We start from the raw sequence: 22,856 nt of genomic DNA, 5'->3' as shown, positions 1-22,856 counted from the left end.
AGAGGATTTTATTGAAATTGTATCTTAGAATAAAAAATATTTTAAAATGAATAAAATACAATATGTAGTTAGAACATATCTTATTGGCATGGCAGAAAAAAATAACCCATTGCCTTGCAACAAAAAAAGATGTAATCCTGTTTGCCCACCTCAGTAGATTTAATCCCCCCCAAAAAACATGTTGCTTCCTCAAAATGCATGCAGTAAAATAATGGAAAATCACTTCTTTTTTAATTTTTTTTTACCATGCTCACTATTCTTCTGCAGCTAACTGGTGGGAAATCCCTCTCAGCCTCCATGAAGAGAAGGTGATAATGCCTGCAGAGAGGGGGATCTGTGGGGGTGTCAGGGGGTAAAGTGGTGCAGCAGATGGCCGGTCTCCAGCTCCAGGACCATCAGGACCTCCTGCCAAACAGGAACAGGTGCTGCAGAAACAGGAAGTGATGGGAGGGCAGCAGGAGAGCCGGACCAGCTGGAGAGGAGATGGAGCTGGCAGCAGAAAAAAGAGGAAAACCTGACACATGGAGACGGAGCATGAGAGGGATTTTATACAGAAAACCTTTTAATCCACGATGAACATGTTTCTTGGTTGCAGTCGTAAAACAAACACTGCAGCCTTCAACCAAACTCTGAACAGTTTCTTGCAAATATAACACAAACAAATGACCTTTCTCTCCTGGTACATTATTGTTCGGAAAGCTGTTTTCACCCTCTGTCTGAAACCAGAGTCTGCTCTGATTGCTTCGCTTGCTCTGTCGTCAGGCACTGGAGATGGACAGTGTTAATGTCTCAGTAAAGTGATTTTTACTCCATCTATAAATGTTATCCGCTCTCTAATTCTGGGTATTATTCCTGCAGGTTTTCTCCTCCATATGGAGCATCAGGGCCTCTCTGCTCAGTATGGGGCCCCTCTCTCTCTCTGCAGGGGGCCCATACTGAGCAGAGGGGCCCCTGCAGCCTCCGACTTCGAAGCATTCAGCAGGATCAAAGCTGAGCATCATTAATCAGCGGTGAGAGGATGTCGGACATCAGAGAGGATTCCACAGGAGGTGAGGTTTAAGATAAAGCAGAAACTCAGAGCTCAGAGTCTAAACATACAGTTTGTTGTTGCATTAAAGTGAACAGAGGAATCCTCTCCTCCTGTATCTGCAGATTCCTGTAATCACTTCTTGTATCTGGTGATGTGATTAAGTCGTGTTTTCCTGTGTCTCGTCTCTAATTGGCCGCTCTGCAGAAACGAGTCAATTAGTGTTTTACAAATGGAGCTTTAATGAGCTGAATTAATTGACTGGCTATGAGGATGGCTATTAATGCAAGTAAATTAAAAGGAAGCAGAACTAATGATAACATGTTTCCTTCTGAGGAAAGGTGAGAGGACGTTTACGATCTAAATGTTTTATATCTGACTTCTGGAGGTTTAAAGATAACTGAATGCCTTCTGGTGGCTGAGGGAGGAACTAAAGGGAATAAAAAAGCATTAAAATACTTTCTAAATAATAATAACAAATGTTAATATTCACATTAAAACTTCTAAATGTCCCTCAAGCAAGGATAACAAGTCATAAATAACCTTTATTTCTGGGGTTTTTAGGCCTTGTTTGTCCATTGTTGAATCTACACTTCTGTTTATACTAGTTTTTGATGTGTGCCTTGCTCAGGGACAACTCGGTAGCTCTTGGTCTTTCTGGGACTTGACCCGGTGAATCCCAGTTCCCAAGCCAAGTCCCTACATCGACTTCGCCACCACCACTCTATTAAAGTTAAGTAAAATACAGCAAACTAAAAAGTATCAGTAAATTCAACTCAGAGGAGGCGTGGCTTTAAAGGAGAGGAAGGAGGCGTGGCTTTAAAGGAGAGGAAGAAGGAGGCGTGACTTTAAAGGAGAGGAAGAAGGGGGCGTGGCTTTAAAGGAGAGGAAGAAGGAGGCGTGACTTTAAAGGAGAGGAAGAAGGGGGCGTGGCTTTAAAGGAGAGGAAGAAGGAGGCGTGGCTTTAAAGGAGAGGAAGAAGGAGGCGTGGCTTTAAAGGAGAGGAAGAAGGAGGCGTGGCTTTAACAATAACAAAGATGGCTGCCGCAGAAGTGAGTGCTGAGAGGAGATGGGCGCTCAGCTGCAGGTGTGTTTCTGTTAGAGGTGTGTTTAATTGTTGACCCAAAGACTTTAACTTTATATCTCTGAAAGCTAATCTCTGCTAATTAGCTCCATTAGCTGGTTTCCAATAGCAATTAGCTTAGCCATGTAGTGTTAGCTTCATGCTCTGCTAAATCAGCTATATTTTGTACATTGATATATAAAGGCTTTCTATTCTACACCGTGTATTGTAGGAAATGTTGTTTTTTTCGAGGCCCAGGAGCCGATTAAAAAGAAACGAAGTGAAGCCCCTCATAATTTTCAAAAGGAGTATTTAATAAAAGGATGCAGCAGTAGGTTTTACAAAAGCTTCACAGCTGTGGCTCAATAGCCCGGTACACGCGTCCACAGGCCGCGACTGAGTGGAGCTCATCAATAGTTACTGTCTGGCGGTCCGGAACAAAAGAGAGCTCGATTTCACAATACCAGCATGTTCTATAGAACCACCCCTTTCCCGCCATACAATAAACAACTTCAAAATAAGATGCGCTCCGCTCTCGTGCTCTCATTGGTTGGTAGCGGGGGGCTGGATCCTGTTGGCCGCTTGTCACGTGGGGTTCTCCGGACTCTTCTATAGGCTGACGTCATCGGGGGCGGGTCCTCCTATGACGTCACCATCGCCATCTTGTTAGTGATGTCCTGAAGCTCTCACCTCCGATATTCTATTATGCAATCCTTCTGAGGTTTATCAGTTATTAAACACGCAACAGTATCATTGCAGCATCAATGAGTGAGAGGTAGAGGCGGTGTGTTTAGTATGTAACTCCACGCGTCCTTCTCCCTCTACTCATATATACAATACAATATTAGCTACATGCTATCTGAGGCTTAAAACAACATCCGGTAATACTACCGGAATTGGACAAATATGGTCCGTCCAGAAACAGTGAATTATCTTTTAATGTTCTGCTCCAATATATTGATTATTTCTAACAGTATCCTGCTTCATGCATCCAACAGATGATGGTTATTGTTCAGTGCTGATTTGCAGCTAACAATCATGTAACACCTCGTGCTTGTTGTGACCGATATATGTTATCTTTGTGATAAAACAGAGAAACTCAAACATAAGTGTTGAACAATGCCGATGAAAACTGCTTTTTAAGTGATTCTCTGCAGCTTTAACGAGAAACCTTGAGATAAAACACACTGCATGGTTATTATGTCAGAGTATTATCTCCACATGAGCATTTCCAGCTGAACAATAGGTGTGTGTGTGTGTGTGTGTGTGTGTGTGTGTGTGTGTTGCTCGGCTGGCAGCCAGAGTCGCTGGCTGTAAAGCAGTGTTTATTTACCACTGCAGAAGAAGAGGAGGTTCTGAGTGAGAGATCTGGGTCAGCAGCTCAGAAACAATTATTCACACAGGATGTTTGAGAGCCACGGCGGGAATACACATATTACTCAATACTCTGAGTACTAGTACAAACATGGAGGGGTTACTGAACGGACCGGCCTTCCTCCACAAAATATTGCTTAAAGGGTCATGTGAGGAGCAGGAAACAGCCTCAGAATGACCACGAGGGGAGGAGGCCGCATTTTCCCTACGATGAGGCTCAGTGTGACAGCAAGGATCTGCAGGGTTCCTGTTCATCGGAGCAAGAGAAGCAGCCCCTGATGTTCCTCATGACATGCATGCATCTAGTTGTGCACCAGTTTTAGATCTCTTTGCTTGTGTTTTGGCACATTTATACCTGCAGGGTTTCTGAAGCTGCAGCGTTTCTCCTGATGGGACAGATTTGGGCCTAGGTAGTGTGTGTACCGTATCATCAGCACCCATAATGCACCTGTAATTCATTATAAATCACATCCTGAAGAGTTCTTAAAGCATTATGAATGTTGATAAATGTATTCTAACTTGTTATAAATCCTTTAAGATGTTGCTTGTTTCTTTGCAGAACAGACACTTTAATGTCTCCTCGGTTTCTGAGACCTTCCTTTCTAACTCTGCTCATTAAAAGTCAGAAGCTGACGCCCGGACAGATTTGATATCAGCTGGACGTGAGTTTTATTTGGTGGAGAACCTCGGGCCAGGCCATCTGTCAGTACTGGCAGGACCCACGCAGCCTGGCGCTCCTGAACGCAGCGCGGGGCTGCTCAGGAGAAGTGTTGAACGAGGAAACATTAGTGAAAACAAACACGGTGCAGCAGGCCGATCTGCAGACTGCGCTTTTATTTTGGAGGGGCACGAGGGAAAAGTTGACTGAAAAACTTCTTTCAGAAAGTAAGTGATGTCCCTGAATGCAACATGACATAGCTGTAGGCCAAGAATATTCAATAATGATTTATAATATATCAATGTATGACCATTCATAAGTCTTTAATAAATACTATTCAAGACTTTGTTTGTACGTCAAAAAACACCTTGCGTGTGTTTTTTCTTTATTATCCAATATTTGACAGATTATAGCAGTTTAAAAACTTTTTGGAGAGCTTGTAATTAAACTGTCTTGTGTATTTTCTATCTCTACTAAATAAGAAATAATAATACATCAATAGATAGAACATTAATAAACAAAATAAATATGTAAGATTGTTCTAATTTCCCCCCAAAAATGTACTTTACTACATGGTACTTTATTATGTACTCTAATACATGGAGCTTTACTTCTTAGTATGTACTTCAATAATTGGTACTTTGGATGTTAATCAAAGACATACAAATACAATGTAGTACTACACATATCCGCTATGATGTTCTTAGTAAATATTTCTCACTGAAAGCACCGTAACTTTCATATTGTTCCACAAAACCACTGCTTCTCTCTTCTGGGTAGAGCATAATCCAAAAGAAAAGGAGGGGCTTTGCATTCAGGGGGGACTTGGATTCAGGGGGGACTTGGACTGACCTCCTCCAGTATTTAAATGCTGGCTCCAGCCCTGCACACACGATACAAATAAAACCAAAAGGACAGAAGCTCAAATACGTGTTTGTCCGTTCAGCTTAAAGCAGGGAGACAGACAGAGGGACAGACAGATTCAGACAGACAGAAATACAGACGGACAGACTGTAAGAGTTTCACTGCTGATCCGTGAAATGAAGCAGCTGATGTAGAGCAGGCTGGTGGGGGAGGGGTCCAGCAGGATCCGGAGGGAGGGGGTGCAGGGACTACTTTCTGCTGCTGACTAACAACAACTTTTACTGCTTCATCTCCTCTGTAGGCAGGCTGTGTGCTTATGGACGTGGATAAAAAAACCTGTATTTCTATTTTCAGATGTTTATATTATATACCCTTTTTATTTTTGACAGGATGTACAATGTGTTGTTCTTACACGAGACTGTGACGAACAATAAATCCCAATTTGGCATGAATAAAGTATATCTTAAGTGTGTTAATAAACAACATGGAGTACGGAGGGACAAAAAGGTACATCAGCGTTGAAATAAAGGCTGCTGTCCATGGTACTACTCTTTTATATCAATCAGAAATGCTTACTATATATCTCTACTTGTGAAAAACACACATAAAGGCCATGTTAGGTTCATATTTGTGCTTAAAACTGCGGTGAAGTTGTCCGCTGTCAACGATAAATTTAACTGCCATCTTCATCAACTCTCCGATCACATACTCCTCCGACGCCCTCTTCTCATTGAGCGCCGCAGATGCCCTTCGAGGTGCGCAACTCCTCATTGGCTCAGTCTTCCCGCCCCCGAGCTGCTTCGACGAATGGCAGCGCGTGTTGTGGCCAAAAGGGGCGTGAGGAGGAGGAGGTGGCGGGGGTCAGGCTGATAGACATGGGGGGAAGAGAGGCTGATTTCTGGGAACAAACTGCCATATTTTGGCCTCTTTGTGTTTGAAGAGCCGGGAACAAACACACGACGTGGACGAAGGCTTCGTGTTTATAGACTTATCTCTGTATTCTCTAAGCCCACATTCTCCTGGTCTCTTTCTAGTTAGTTGGGATGCTGCTGCCATGTTTGTTAGTGATGGAGATATATAAATACTTAATCATCCCAAGTTGGGAAATTATTCTGTCTACGAGAATTCAAAAATGACTTAAAAGATACAACAGAGAACAAACAAAACCCCAATATTTACATTAAATTAGACCTTTATTCAGAGGAGTGTCTAAACATTATAACATATACAGAACAAAATAGACTAATATACCAATCTGCTGAAACTATAGTATACATTAAAAGTGTATAGTAGCTTGAAATATAAAGGTCTAACCATGGCTATTTTTAATGAATATTTACAACTAAATCACTTATAACGTAGCGCAATAATTATAAGTTAGATAAAGAGTCCATCACCTTAATGTGAATGAAGTGGATAAACTGAAGGTCAAAAAATAACATAGATAGGAAATGTGTATTTTTTTACTTTTCATAGACATGACCAAAAGTACCTGTAACATTTGATCGATTAATTTTATAAGTGCAATATAAACAAATATTGTATATTGTTTATTAATGCTATTATTTCTTAGACAGTTTCTTATTTATTTAATTACTTCCAGTATGTATTTACTGATATTTATTTTGGTATTATATTATTTATTATGAATTTTTTCTGTGAATTTAATTGTGTATTTTGTTATTTACTATTTATTTGATTATTCATAAATAGATTTCAGTTATAAACACTTCTTGATGACATGTTTTTATTCTTTTCATTATTTGTTCATGTAATTATTTATCCTCCACTTTTGTTTGTCTGTTTTGTTTCACTACTTTATTTTCTACACTTGTATTTTTTATTAACTATTTATTTAATTATTAATACATTAGTTATTTATTTATTATCATAACACTCCTTGAAGTAGTTGTGTAGCTCCCCCCCGGCCCGGCTCAGTGCGCATGCGCCTCACGCTCTATCCGGGTACTTCTCTTCAGAATTACCATTGACAGCCGAAGCGCAACTTTTCCCCAGGCAAAGTGAAATCAATCCGCGGACTCGGACAAAAAAATAGTCCTCCCGTTTTTCAACTTAAAATTACCGAAAGAAAAGCTAACCGGTTTCCCCGTCGGACCCCTCGACGTCCGGCCGTTTATCTAGTCAGAACTGGACCAGTACCGGAGCTCTTTACCCGGGTTTGGAGCACTTTTGAAGACGGGGCGGAAAGTGTGTGATGAGTCCCTAGCCGTGCAAAAAAAAAAGAAGAAGCGAGAACTTGCTTTTTGCAGCCTGAGTTGTTCTCCTTCTTTCAATTGTTACAGAAAATCTTTTTAATTCACTTAAACTTTGCACCGGCCGCGACGAAAGTGGAATAAAAGTGTTTTTCTGGATACAGCATGGAAGTACAGGGCCTGCATGAGGCGCTGAAAGTAGAAATCCAATGTCATCAGGTAAGTGAAACATCGTGTTTATTCTAAGGGAGCAAGTGTGTGTGTGTGTGTGTTAAATTATTCTCTGGGAGATAACTGCACAAAATCCACATTGAGACCACTAACAAGTCTCAATTAAGTACACTTCTCGCGATACTTTTTAAGCTTAATGTCACGGTGTATTTTGCCTAAGCAACATTATTTTTTGGAGTGATAATAATGCGGTGGTGGTGGTGATCGGGACGCGACCTGCATATTTATGAGGTGCACAGTGGCTTCTATCATCAGGAAGTTTGCCTGTAAACTGAAGCAGATTTTTATGAATGACCGTTGTGGCCAAATGTGAGTACTACACCTGCTGTGACGTCATTTTGGCCCAAAAAGACTTTTCCCATTGACTTTACATTGGGGAAAGAAACGTCTGTAAATGAGTGTGTATTTTTTTTAAAGCTAAATAAAGTACCAGCACGAACTCGTTTAAAGCGTTTATTTTAATTACCAGGGTGTTAAAGTTAAACAAATGCGCTTGTTTTGTTTATTTAGTTTTTTTTTACCTCTCTATACATCTGACTGACAGAGAGCAGGAAATAGGAGGCGGGGCCTAAGGGAAAACTTCATTGCGCATGCCCAGTGGACCCACATACGGGTACCTTTGCTTCTTCTTTGGGCTTCAAGCGCCATTGAGCTTCTCCCATAGAAATGAATGGAGCCCCGCCTCCAGTTTTCTTTAAAAATCCATGATTTCTCCCCCGCTTTGTTCCTCCCTTTTACTCTAAACTTGAGACACTTTTCCTCCACACATCCTCCATCCTTCTTACTAAACTAGTTGCACAGATGAAGCAAGACCCACAGGTAATTAAATAAATATTTATTTTAATCCAGGGAGCTTTCTTCGAGTGGATTACTAGGGAGGGAGTGAAACTTTATCAGTAATTAATCTGTTGTTTTTTAATCATCGCTTTGTGTGTGTGATATATAATCTTTATTTCTTTATAGGATGGAGAGCTTAAGAGACAGCTGCACGACAGGAGAATAACAGCACTGAGTGATAAACAAGTAAGCTTTTTTTTAATGCCTTTTCTTCTGTTAAACTAGCCCAAAACAAACATGGAGTCTTGTATAAAAGTGCTCCATCCTCCTCCTTTTTGCTGTTTTTCTTCACCGTGTTGCACAATAACCTCTGCTGCTTGTCTCGGAGACGAATGCTGAAAGTTGTGTAAAAATGTTAGCGTCCATTTTGTCGACATGTTTGTGGAGAGTAAAAAGAAAAGAAGCCGATGAAGGAGCTCCAAGTATCCGGAGTTTTTTCCGGAGACATATTGATGGAAGTTTATTTGGTTAAAATGACCGTATTTGTTATTATTTAGTCGCTTTTTAACGTCTTTTGTTCGGTTTTGTTACTTTATTCTGGGGTTATTTCTAAGCGGGTCACGTGACCACATCGGTGCGTTTGATTCGCTTACTTTCACTTTTTTTTCACGGTTTAGTATATTTTTCCACGGTGACTTTGAGGGTTCTTAAATCGTGTATCAGCAGCTGTGGGTGGATGCTGAGGGAGAGGGAGGCCGGTAGCTGAGTTTCAGCACCGCGGCCAGCTCCTCTCCTCTCCGGCTGCTCCAGGTCTTGCTAAGCACCGCCCCGCCGCGAGGTCCTGGTCCAGCAACCCGACTGTCTGCTCTGTAGGCCCATTGTTCCGAAGGGCCGAACAGTTCCGAACAGTTCCGAAAGCCTTCTGTTTATGAACCGTTATCCAGAAAAACAAAAGCCGAACTCCTCCGAAGGCCTTTCACTTAAAAACACTCCGTTCAGAGGCGGAGTTTAGTGACTGCTGGCCTCACTACCGACCAAACTCCATTCATATTATGCTCAATTTAACCGATAACTTGTATATTCTGAAATAAATAATAACTCAAGTCTTAACTTTGGGATTCAACCAACTACCTAAAGATATACACTAAATTTCGGATGAGATTTAACTCGAATATCTACTTTAGAAACTCAGTTAAATATGCACTCTAGAGTTAAGTAACAGCCGGCCTTAACACTAACCAGACTCCCTTAATACTAGGCTCAATTTAAGAGATATCAAATAATAAAGATAAACTCATACTGTTTGACGTCGTTTGAAAACTGTATGGTATAATCCTAATTTCCGCTGATATTTAACTTAAATATCTACTTTAGGAACTAAGTTAAAAACACATTATGGAGTTGAAGTTTAACCAGAGGAGGGAGAAGAACCCCAACTTCTATTAGAGTAAAGTAGAAGTACTCAGATCTTGTACTGGATTAAAGTAGTACTCAGATCTTGTAGTAGAAGTACAAGTACTCAGATCTTGAGTAAAGGTAGAAGTACTCAGGTCTTGTAGTAAAAGTAGAAGTACTCAGATCTTGTACTTGAGTAAAAGTAGAAGTACTCAGATCTTGTACTTGAGTAAAAGTAGAAGTACTCAGATCTTGAGTAAAGGAAGAAGTACTCAGACCTTGTTGTAGAAGTACTCAGACCTTGAGTAAAGGAAGAAGTACTCAGACCTTGAGTAAAGGTAGAAGTACTCAGATCTCGAGTAAAAGTAGAAGTACTCAGATCTTGTAGTAAAAGTAGAAGTACTCAGATCTTGTAGTAAAAGTAGAAGTACTCAGATCTTGAGTAAAGGTAGAAGTACTCAGATCTTGAGTAAAGGTAGAAGTACTCAGATCTTGTAGTAAAAGTAGAAGTACTCAGATCTTGAGTAAAGGTAGAAGTACTCAGATCTTGAGTGACGGTAGAAGTACTCAGATCTTGAGTAAAGGTAGAAGTACTCAGATCTTGTAGTAAAAGTAGAAGTACTCAGATCTTGAGTAAAGGTAGAAGTACTCAGATCTTGAGTAAAGGTAGAAGTACTCAGATCTTGTAGTAAAAGTAGAAGTACTCAGATCTTGTAGTAAAAGTAGAAGTACTCAGATCTTGAGTAAAGGTAGAAGTACTCAGACCTTGAGTAAAGGTAGAAGTACTCAGATTTTGTAGTAAAAGTAGAAGTACTCAGATCTTGAGTAAAGTAGAAGTACTCAGATCTTGTAGTAAAAGTAGAAATACTCAGATCTCGAGTAAAGGTAGAAGTACTCAGACCTTGTAGTAAAAGTAGAAGTACTCAGATCTTGAGTAAAGGTAGAAGTACTCAGACCTTGTAGTAAAAGTAGAAGTACTCAGATCTTGAGTAAAGGTAGAAGTACTCAGACCTTGAGTAAAGGTAGAAGTACTCAGATTTTGTAGTAAAAGTAGAAGTACTCAGATCTTGTACTTGAGTAAAGTAGAAGTACTCAGATTTTGTAGTAAAAGTAGAAGAACTCAGATCTTGTAGTAAAAGTAGAAATACTCAGATCTTGTAGTAAAAGTAGAAGTACTCAGATCTTGTAGTAAAAGTAGAAGTACTCAGATCTTGTAGTAAAAGTAGAAATACTCAGATCTTGTACTTGAGTAAAAGTAGAAGTACTCAGATCTTGTACTTGAGTAAAGTAGAAGTACTCAGATCTTGTTCTTGAGTAAAGTAGAAGTACTCAGACCTTGTACTTGAGTAAAGTAGAAGTACTCAGATCTTGTAGTAAAAGTAGAAGTACTCAGACCTTGTACTTGAGTAAAGTAGAAGTACTCAGATCTTGTACTTGAGTAAAGTAGAAATACTCAGATCTTGTTCTTGAGTAAAGTAGAAGTACTCAGATCTTGTACTTGAGTAAAAGTAGAAGTACACCATGTACATCTGAATTGTAGTAAAAGTACAAAGTAGCATAACATTGCAATAAAAGTACCTCAACATTGTACTTGAGTAAAAGTACTTCCTAACTGGACTGATGTCAGACTCATGCAGTCCCTGAGAGGACTGTTCCTGGAGAGAGACTCCAGAGACAGCGTTTCCTCTGAGAGTATTTTCCTTTACATAAATCCTAATGTCTGGCTCTCTAGAACTCTGTTACAGTACGTGTTTTTCTAATGGGAACAGTCCAGTAACTCCTGTCACTACTTTCCAAACTATTACTCGATTCAACAGATCACTCAAATCATAACCTATGGTTTCTTATGAAGTACTTTCTAGAATTGAGTTTGACCCCTAAAGATAGACTTTTAGTTTCAATGTTTGCTTTTTATTTAATTTGTATAAAGTAGCAGAAGAATTCACAGAACATAGATTATTCTGCACTCATCCTCCTGTTTTCCTGTTACGTTGGATTCATTAGCAGCTTGTTCCCCCTCTCAATCACTCGGATTTCCTGCACTTTCTGAGTACTTGAAGTAAGCTTTTCTATTAATAATCGAATAAAATCTAACCTGAGTTTGGTTCAGTAAAACACAGAACACATGCAAGTTGTGCACAAATCCTTCAAACATAGAGATTACTTAGCTTTTATTTCATGCTTTTTGTTTGCATATCGTTCAAGAAGAATGCATAAAAAACAGGCCATTTTCTTGTGTTTTATTTCAATTATTAGCATCTTTCCCCCTCTGCTTCTCTTTAATCACTCTGATTTCCTGCAGTTTCTGAGCTCTTGAAGTGGTTTTTAATTTGGCTGATATGTAACTTCAGCAGTGCCTCTGTGACGTACGTCAGATTAACTAAAGTGGGCTTTTTGCAGCTTTCCAGTTTCAATCCACAGGTTAGAATTAGACAAAATTTGAACTGAGTTTGGTTCAGTAAAACACAAAAGACATGCATGTAAATTGTGCAGAAATCCATTAAAAAATAGATTTATTTAGCTTTTATTTCCTGCTTTATTTGCATATAGTAGATGTGCATAACATACAATAATAAGTGAATGTTTCAGGGTGAAGACATCACAGAAACTTGGTGGATTTCTTGTGTTTTATTTGATTTAACAGCGTCTTGTTCCCCCTCTCTCTGGTTCTCTTTAAAATCTCCGATGTCCCGCTGTCTTTGAGTGAAGTATGTTAAATATCAGTTGATACTGGGAGTCCACAGGTTTGAATCCGCTTGACTTTGATGCAGCACATGCATGCGAGTTGTGTAGAAATCCATTAAGAAGAGAGAAATGAATCCGCTTTATTTGCTTTATATCATTCCAGAAGAGTCCATGAAAAATAGGTGGATTTCTTTTGTGTTTTCATTTGAATCGCTCCGATGTCCTGCAGGTTCAGAGCTGTAAAGTGGGGTTCTCTATTTGGAAAAATGGGCCTTCAAACCGGTTCAAGTTGTGCAGATCCAGAGAAACAAGTCGCTATTCCTCCATCAGTCTGATCCGACTCCCTGCAGCTTCGGTGCTTTCACTGCATGCTTTATTTGTGCAGAACATTTCAGAATAATTCCCAGAACATGGTGTGGACTTCTTGAGTTTTATCTGAATGATCAGCAGCTCTGCTCCTCTTGAATTGAATCCGATGTCCTGCAGCTCCTCAGCTCCTGGTTTGTTGCAGCGGCATGTTTTTAATCCAGTTTCTGTTCCTGTGTGTGTGTGTGTGTGTGTGTGTGTGTGTGTGTGTGTGTGTGTGTGTGTGTGTGTGTGTGTGTGTGTGTGTGTGTGTGTGTGTGTGTGTGTGTGTGTGTGTGTGTGTGTGTGTTATCCTCTTCTGCTCTGTAGTGGAAGCTTCCATTTTGAGAGGAGCGGGGGGGGGGTTGTGTAACAAGGAGAGGAGAAAGTCTGCAGAGTTTCCTGCAGGAGGCGGCGGGGGGCGGGGGGGATGGGCCCCATTCAGGCCTAACATTTCCATTTTGATTGCTTTGATGCTGTTTTTGGTCTGGCGGGGGGGGAGGGGAGCGGCGTGTAATCACAGAGCTGCTGCACAGACACAGCGCCCCGTACAGGCTGCAGCATCCAGAGGAAAGTCCTCAGAGGTTACTATAGAGGGGAGGGGGTCTGGAGGTCGTCTCAGGGTCACAGGGGGAAGTTTCCACACCGAGGGGCTGCAGGGAGGGTCTCCATGTTGGGAGTAGGCACAGGGACGAGAGGAGGAGTGATGTAGCTTCCGGTATGATGTCCCAGTCCTTCAGCAGGGACACCCAGAGACCCCCCTCCCTCAGAGCCTGCAGGAGGACATGTTTAATACCTCTGTGGAGTCCTGAGACTCAGTCAGGGTTCATGCAGGGGCTCAAAGACGCTTTATTTGGCGGGTAAGTAACCGCAGTGACGCTCCAACAGGAGGAGTGCAGGTTGGATCAGAGGGGGTCCTGCAGCCCCTCTCTGAGACCCCTCTCTGAGACCCTCTCCGAGAACTTTCATTGAGACCCTCCCTGAGACCCTCCCTGAGACCCTCTCTGAGACCCTCTCTGAGACCCACTCTTAGACCTTCCCTGAGACCCTCTCTGAGACCCCTCTCTGAGACCCCTCTCTGAGACCCCTCTCTGAGACCCTCTCTGAGACCCTCTCTGAGACCCCTCTCTGAGACCCACTCTTAGACCTTCCTGAGACCCCTCTCTGAGACCCCTCTCTGAGACCCCTCCCTGAGACCCTCCCTGAGACCCTCCCTGAGACCCTCTCTGAGACCCTCCCTGAGACCCCTCCCTGAGACCCCTCTCTGAGACCCTCCCTGCGACCCTCCCTGCGACCCTCTCGGAGACCCCTCTCTGAAACCCTCTCTGAGACCCTCTCGGAGACCCCTCTCTGAAACCCTCTCTGAGACCCTCTCTGAGACCCCTCCCTGAGACCCTCCCTGAGACCCTCTCGGAGACCCCTCTCTGAGACCCTCTCTGAGACCCTCTCTGAGACCCCTCTCTGAGACCCTCTCTGAGACCCTCCCTGAGACCCTCTCGGAGACCCCTCTCGGAGACCCCTCCCTGAGACCCTCCCTGAGACCCCTCCCTGAGACCCTCCCTGAGACCCTCCCTGAGACCCTCTTCCTGAGACCCTCCCTGAGACCCTCCCTGAGACCCTCTCTGAGACCCTCCCTGAGACCCTCCCTGAGACCCTCCCTGAGACCCTCTCTGAGACCCTCCCTGAGACCCTCTCTGATCGCTGTGTTTCTGCTCCAGAGGCCGGTGGGCTGCTCTCTGTATTTCCTCGTGGTTCTGAGAGCAGGACGTGGATTTATCAGCTTTTTAATTCTGACTTTTTAACTCGAGAAACGAAATCTGCTTTCTGGACTTCAGAGGATTTCCAGCTCCTGTAGTAAGAGCAGCATCTGTATCCATGGTTACTCAGCTGCTTCCTGCTCATTCACTCTTTCAGGTGTTTATTTTTGAGGCGTCTGGGTCACCTGTCCTTACCTTTTCTCCACTCAATGCACTTTTTCTGCACGTCTTCACTAATTAAATGAAAGAGAAAAACAACAAACACAGTTAAACCTGAGACGGTGGTGCGTTCAGATGCTCCTGGGACGTTCCCATTTCATGAGTAAGGAATTATTTATGTGGCCTGCGGTGCGTTCAGGAGCGTCACACGCTATAAAGAAGACGTGTTGTGTTTGATGTCTCATAAAAACTGATTGTAATTCAGAGTTTTTGTTCCATGTTTAATTATTTTATGTCATGTTTCCGATTATTTTGAACCCATTTAATTGCCCCCCACACACACACACACACACACACACACACACACACACACACACACACACACACACACACACACACACACACACACTGAGGTAAAAAAACACATTTATATAACATTAAAAAACCCTGTAAAATAGGAAAGGTAATCCCTCTAAAAAGTCAGAAAATATATTTAAATATCCATCCCATAATCTCAGAGTCCATGATGTGTTTACCGGTCCAAATATATTCACTTTAATATGAAATAAAGAAGCAAATCTCCAGATAAAGAAGGCTGGAAACACACTTTTTAGTTTACACAAAAAATAACCTCTAAATTTATCCAGAAAAATCCAAAGGGTGTAAAGAGCACGGACCCTTCGCTTGTGGAACATTCGAATCAACGTTCTCTCGTCAGTTCTGGACGGAAACCAGGCTGACTGATGTCTTGGCGCAGGGTGCCGGTTTGATTCCTCTCCAGAAGTTACTCTGAGAAACCGGGTCATTTTGTAATATATGTGCATATTAAAACCAGAGTGATGTTTATAATGAGATGCAAAGGCGTCTGATTGGTCCACGTGACCCGTAGCGGCTGCTGTGATTGGTCGATGGCAGTAAGGGGCTGTGCACAGATTTGTTTTATGAAAACCTTTCATTTATAATTTCATTAATCATAATTACAAAGTGTGTATAACGGCAGTTTATTCATTTTGATAATATATATCAACTAGCCCGAGAAAAAACTAGAAGATGTAAAAGTATTAAAAAAACAAAGCAGTAAATATAAAAGAATACATATTTATTTATTTAATATGTATTCCTCTTTATATTTCCATGTTTTATTTACTTATGTGATATTTCTTTTAGAAATGTTTAAATTTAATTCATTTGAATTTATTTTACTTTTCCTTATTTTTTATAAATACATCTTTTCATTTATTTATTCCTCTTTATATACTTTATTTTATTCTGTAAAATAAGGCTTCAGGCTAACAGGTTATTAGTGTGTGTGTGTGTGTGTGTGTGTGTGTGTGTGTGTGTGTTGTTAGCATCGTGCTAACAGGTAGCAGCTGTTAGCTCCTCTCTCCCTGCAGCGACAGCCTCTCGTTACAGCGGCTAACTCTTGACTTCAGCTCCTCTCAGAGCGCTGATGCTGCAGAAAGCAGGGAGCTGCTGACTGCTGGGATTCTGAGGAGAGAGAAGCTGTACAGCTGTGGCTATTCCTCCGGAACACCAGAACTCTCCGTTTAATATCACAAGACATGATGCTCTGTTCTGCATACAAGAACTGAGACAGATATAGGACACCAAGGGACCAAATAGGGACTGAAAATGACTGAAAAAGACACAAAATGACTAATAAAGGACCTTAAATTGTCAAAAAGGGACACAAAAAGACCCTAAAGGTGATTATATTAGCTGCAAAATACAAAATATGACCATAAAGAGACACAGAATAACCAGAAAAGGACATTTAATAAATGAAGAGACTAAAACAATGACTTCCTCCAGAGAGAAGAGCTGTCCTTTATCCTGCTCCCAGCGGCGTGAAATCTGCTGTAATGATTCAGAAAGCTCTCCTCTCTGCAGGTTGTGTGTGTGTGTGTGTGTGTGTGTGTGTGTGTGAGAGATTTCTGCTGCCCGACTCGGTGCTCGATTTCACGCGGAGACAAATGGAATTGTTGCTTCTTCACGGACATCAGTGTGTTTCTCCTGCACATTTAAATACCACACACACACACACACACACACACACACACACACACACACACACACACACACACACACCCTCTGAAGTTACAGTCAATTATATCAGCAGGTTTAGTATTTACAAGTTCAACCCGACCCCTCGGTGTTCAGGACAAACCCGGCTTCAGGTCGTTTTGGGTCTCTTTTATTTTGGGACACAAATTGACCAAAAGAGAAGCAAAACCAACAAAGAAGACACACAAAATGATCTTAAAGATATAACACAAAAAGGAAAGCTTACCGCCTCCCCCCATAAAGTACGACCCTAACCCAAACACACACAGCCGTTTGGGGAAAATGAAATCCACTTCTCACACTTTCAAGGCGTTGAGCAGCAGGTCCACACTGTTGATTTCTCCAAAGCACACGGTTAGAAAGCAGGAGAAATGCAGACTTTAAGGCGCTGAAGATCTGTAAATAAACCGTGTGTTGAAGCGTATCTCTGCAGGATGAGATAGATAAAGGTTAAACTGATAAAATCCTGGCTTTTTAGAAGAAATATAGGATTGAACTCTGTTTGTAGTGGTGTGTCCTGAACGGGAGCTTCTGAATCAAAAGGAACCTTCAAACTGAACCCGTCCTGATTAACGTTCAGTCCCTTTTGGTCGCTTTCAGCACACATTTTCATCCCTTTTTCCTCAGTTGGAATACTTTGGTTGGTGATTTTGCATTGTGTTTTGGTCCTAATTGGTGCCTTTTGAATTGCTTTGTGTGATTTTTAGGTTCCTTGTCTGTGTTTCTGGTTGTTGTGCATCCTGTTGTAGTGATTGTTTATCTCTTCTGGTTGTTAACTCTCTTTGTGGTTTGGCAGCTTGTTTTTTGCAGATGTTTGGCTTGTGTTGGGCATCTTGCATCTGTTTTTATTGTAGCATTGGTTGTTTTGTGCTATTTTTCGTCTCGTTTCTCGATATTTTCCATCTTCTGGGTTCAACAGTTGATGACTGGTACCATGCAAACTTTACCTCCATACCATAATAACATGCCCTTCAGTGCAACACATGAAAAATGAACATTTAACAAAATATGGGATGAGATGCAACCTTTTAAAGATGCATTCCTCTGCAGGGCTGCTAAACCTGATCCAGTTCTCAAAGGGTCTTTGAAGTTGGCCCTGTTGAATACCGAGCCCCACTTCCCCCTTTAGAGGAAGCTACTCAGAGACTTAATAATGCACGAACAGAAGCAAAGCATTGTGTGATGCTGGCCTGGAAAGCAGTGTGTTAATATTCTGTGTGAAAACAAGTTCCTCCTGACTTAAACACTGCCAGAAACTACATTTTCCTGCGGCCCCTGAACGTGACCCAGGACTCTGCAGCACTATTCCACATCTCACTGTCAGACAGCAGGAGTCTGCAGAGCCTTTCCATAACAAAGACTAATCACACACACACTCACACACACTCACACACACTCACACTCACACACACTTTGGGTTTCTGCTCTTTGTTAGTCCTTCTCCATAATTGACCTCTTTCTGCTGATGTGTGTGTGGCTCGGAGTGTATTGTTTGTTCCTAGAAAAGCCTTTCACACACACACACACACACACACACACACACACACACACACACACACACACACACACACACACACACACACAGCTCATCAGAGATGTGAATGAGAGAGGAAGCAGCTGCTGCAGAAACACAAAAACATTCCTCTCTTTCTGAAGACAAAGCGCTCTGCATCTCAAACATCCCGGAGTGTTTATACTCTCTCCCGACCTACAGCCAGGCGGTGTCAGGACAACTTGAAGGAGAGGCCAGGAGTCTGAGAAAGTGCTGGTTCTAATTAGACAGGGACACAAACGGTCTATAAACAGATACTAAACGAGGAAAAAGAGACGTAAAATGAACAAATCTGGATGCAAAACAACCTAAAATACAGAAAACAAGAAGAGGTGCGAAAAATGCCAAGAAAGACCCAGAAAATAATAATAGTGAGACATTAAATGACCAGAACCAACCCAAAATACAGAATACCACCACTAACATCCAGCGTCAGGCCTCAATATGTGTTCATACTCAGCAGAGTACCTGAACGCATCACATCATTAAAGAAACTAAGAGGTGGAGGAACAGAACTATGACACAGGGATCAGAAAAAGTGCTGGTTTTAATTAGTTAAGGACAAATTGGGACACAGAAGGACTATAAAGAGAACAAACCAGGATGCAAAATCACAGAAAAGACAGAATACATCAACAAAGAGACAGAAACACCCAGAAAGACAGAATATACGAGGAAGGGGAGACAGAAATGTACCCTAAAGACTGAATACTCGGCCCCAGACTTCCCATCAGCCCCTCTGCTTGGTGTTTCCTCCACTGAAGGTCACTGAGGTCGTTCGTCTCTCCTGAACCACAGCGTCGTAAACGTCAGCCGAGCAGAGACAGTAAATCAGGGGAGAGACCAGGCCGGGCTGTGAGAGCTGTAAGCATAAAGGACAACAAGGATTTATTTATTTAGAAGTACAATTATAATAAATGATGCCTCTGTTTAGGACGAGTTCTCTTACAGGCGTGACTAAAATACGGAGAAAAAGATTTGATGCTTTTGTTTAGTTTTTTCCTAGCTTTTGTCCCCCATGGTGCGTTCGAGTACCACGGGAGAGTACACCTGATCCTTTAACGTCATTATGTTCTTTTATTTATGTACATAAAGGTCTAAATGCTCTGTAAACCCTATAATTCTGCAGAATAATTTACATTTGTATTTTAGGTTTGGATAATAGTTCTTACTCTTTCCTGGTAGAAGCGTTGGTCACACATGATGACTCACCTAAAAATACCATGAGTGTTTCTCCGGCGGGCCTCGCTGCCCTGTGACTCAGAGACACATCAGAATGAGGCGTTCAGGTGCTTCTGGTGATTAAAATAAACCCGTAAAAACATTCAGTTGATCAGAGCCTGCTGCGCTGCAGGTGATGTGAATATGAGTTTATATGGTGCAGTCGTTCAGTCGAGGTCTCCGAGTTAAATATCTCCGGGTTCAGTTTGCAGGATGTTAAATAACCGTGTGTGTGTGTGTGTGTGTGTGTGTGTGTGTGTGTGTGTGTGTGTGTGTGTGTGTGTGTGTGTGTGTGTGTGTGTGTGTGTGTGTGTGTGTGTGTGTTGGCCTCTCTGCACAGTGTGTAAAGAGGTAAATGATGATGATGATGATGATGAAGGTCTCCTGGTCTGCTGATGTTTTCCGGTTGCCGGGCAGGTTTGTCTTTAAACAATGGTTTTATAATCGCAGATTTGATTTGATTTCCTTCAAAGTTTCAGAGTTTTTTCTTTTGCAGACATTTAGCAGGAAAGGACTTGGATATTGTCTGAGATTAAGGTCAACATTTCTCTTATTTTTGTGACGTTTCTTTCTCAATAATTAATAATTTTAGAATCTCAAAATATCTCTTTTTTTGTAAAGTCAAAACCATTTTCATGATTTTGCACAAGGACGTTTTTATTCGCGCAGAAAAAGCCTGAGTTTGAGTTGCTTGGTAACAAGGCAGTAAACAGTGGCTTTAAGATGATGGAACAAAAGCAGGCTTTGAATAGCCACATTCACAGGCCTGCAGAAACGTCCTTGAATGCATCACGCTGCTTTTGTTTCTCAGATCTCGTTCTGGTTATTATCTGCAGGATGTGAGGAGTTCCTCTGTAAAGTCTTTAGTCTTATTTTATTAATCTTCAGATGCTTTCATACGTTTTTATCCAGACTCATTTCATTATGCACGCTTTTTAAAGACACAAGCAGATGATTCAAGATTTTGTGCGGGTGAACATCAGAATGAAAGCCGCAGAAAAAGTGCTGTAATGAAGCTGCAAGGGAAGTGGTTCATTTCTCAAAATCAAATCAGTTTCTTTTCATGTAAATCTTTAGATTTTTTTGGCATAAAATATATAACCTTTTTTTTCGAGTTCAAATTAAAACATTTAAAATATATATATTTTCTAAATCTTTGACTTTTAAATGTCGTATAATCAATAACCTTTGGTCAGTTTTTTCTTTGTTTCAACATTTATTTGAATTGTTTTAATGTAAGACAAAATCTGAGAAATCCAATTTATTTGACCTGCAGATGAAACTCTTCTTCTAAAACACACACACTAAAGCAGATAAAGTGTGTGTTATGGGGGGTGGGTTGGAGGTCCAATTCAACCATGGTGGTGGTGGGGGGGTGGGGGGGTCGTCCTTGGGCATGGCGTATTAAACGAGAATTTAATTTGTTCCTCCAAGACAAGGTCGCACTGAGTGATGGTTTAAAGGGAGCATGGAGGCAAAAGACTGATTTTCTTTGATTGCACATGAATGCATCAAAGCTGGGGATGTGTGTGTGTGTGTGTGTGTGTGTGTGTGTGTGTATGTGTGTGTGTATGTGTATGTGTGTGTGTGTGTGTGTGTGTGTGTGTGTGTGTGTGTGTGTGTGTGTGGGAGATGGAAGATGCTTCATGAGATGCTTTTTATCTGCTTTGCCGCTAAGGATTGTGGGAGTTGTAGTTCCCGACTAGTTTTTCATTAAACCGTTGATCAGATTTAGTGATGTGATTATGAAGGTGGGTTTATGGCGGTGATGTCAGCGTATATCTTGTGCTCATACATTGTGCAAACACCTGTTTGTTAGGGCACTTAAGGATATAGAAGTGTAGTGAAAGGTCTACAGACAGGAAGGAGTTCAGGGCCGGTCCTGGGCATAAGCCTCATAGCGAATGGCGCATCCATCCATCCGGGGCGCCGTAAATTGGGGAGGAGAAAAAAAAAGTTACAAAAAATAGTTTGTAAATTATTAACGGTGTTTGAAACTACGCCTACATGGTGGGGGGGGGGTGGGGGGAGCAAGCTGAAATCACGCCTAGGGCAATAGTCAGGGCCGGGGCTGAAGGAGACGAACACTTTGAATGAGTTCAGACACATTCCATACAGCTGCTTGTGTTTGGCTCATTATGCATCATGCTTCCTCCATTCTTTTTCTCATCAGCGTTAATATTTCCCTCACGTTGGGACGGCAGCTGGAGTCTGTCCTGTAAACACAGTGAAGGTCAGAGAGACGGACCCCAGCGTCTGCTCACAGCGGGTTTATCTGGAGTCAAACACCTGAACCCTGCATCACCTGCGACCTCTCACACAGGTCTACAAGCTGGGAAAAAAACAAGTGATTATTCCTATTAGAAAACCTTGTTCGGGTCATTTTCAGCAGGTAGAAATGTCTGGATTTTCAAAATAAAATAGCAGAATATTTAAGAAACCTTGAAGAACAGAGATTTTAAGACACACATCTTCTGTCCTGTGATGGATTATTTTTCCAGTAAAGAATCTGCTGATTAATAGATAATAAAATAAGGTGCAGCACTTTTTCTGCAGCGTTGCATTTTATTTTGAAGGCCGGTTTTTGGATGTGCTGCGTTTTGTAAATGAAAAATATGTTTTGATTTATTTTTAACTCAATTGAATGCCTTAACGGAAGGAAAGAAAGAGGGTTGGACATTTCTTCTTTTTTCGGTCATTGAATGAACAATTCATCTGGAATAAAGTCCGTTTTATTTTGAAGGGAGACTTTTCAGCTGCATCCTTCATGTTTATTTCCTGTTGTTTTCTCATGATGTAAACAAAGATGTGGTCTAAAGCATTAGATGTGAGCGTGGTCAGCAGAGCCTCAGAGGAAGACATGAATCCGGCAGCTTTTTATTATAATGAGTTATTAACTTGGAGCTGCTGTCAGAGTAAACGGATAAATTAACCCCGTTATTTCAGCGCCTGCAGCCTCTCTATGCAAGGCCTCAGTATGCAGTCTGCAACACAGGAATACACATGTGCACATGGCTGCGTAACAAAGAGAGTATTTGAGGGGTTATTTCACGTGAATGTGCAGTTTAATCTAGTAGATTCACTAGGGTATTTTTTTCTCGTATCTGGAACATTTAATTCTCATAGAAGATTCAAGTATCATCTTCTACTTTCAATCACAGAAATAAAAACTTGAATAATCAGAGTTTTAAGTCAAAATGTGTGTGTGTGTGTGTGTGTGTGTGTGTGTGTGTGTGTGTGTGTGTGTGTGTGTGTGTGTGTGTGTGTGTGTGTGTGTGTGTGTGTGTGTGTGTGTGTGAGTGAGATCAGCTGACTGTGAGTGATTACCTTGCGGCGCGGCCTAATGTGAAATAATGACTGTGTGTTTCTTGCTCTTTAGCGAGGTGTCGTCAGTGTGAGCAGGAAGAGGAAACGGTTCTCTTAACGAGGGCTTGTTTCCGTAGCAACATGCCAAATATAACGAGGTGTCGA

General features: G+C 41.6%; 1 protein-coding gene across 5 annotated transcripts in view; it reads left to right on the top strand.

Moving 5' to 3' along the window:
• Nucleotides 1–7,064: 7,064 nt before the first annotated feature.
• The window catches only part of phf21b (PHD finger protein 21B), a 35,976-nt gene continuing 20,184 nt past the window's right edge, over nt 7,065–22,856 (top strand). For 3 of the 5 annotated variants that reach the window (XM_063905456.1, XM_063905457.1, XM_063905455.1), the window contains exons 1-2: nt 7,065–7,418; nt 8,394–8,453. In XM_063905456.1, coding sequence (XP_063761526.1) covers nt 7,365–7,418; nt 8,394–8,453 — 114 coding nt within the window. In that variant the 5' untranslated portion in view covers nt 7,065–7,364. Of the gene's footprint in view, nt 7,419–8,144; nt 8,250–8,393; nt 8,454–22,856 lie in introns of those variants that run through there. The other 2 variants (XM_063905459.1, XM_063905458.1) reach the window with 1 other exon arrangement.

Source organism: Eleginops maclovinus, chromosome 17 (genome assembly GCF_036324505.1).
Source record: "Eleginops maclovinus isolate JMC-PN-2008 ecotype Puerto Natales chromosome 17, JC_Emac_rtc_rv5, whole genome shotgun sequence".
NCBI lineage: Eukaryota > Metazoa > Chordata > Actinopteri > Perciformes > Eleginopidae > Eleginops > Eleginops maclovinus.
This window is presented reverse-complemented; position numbering and strand designations above follow the sequence as displayed.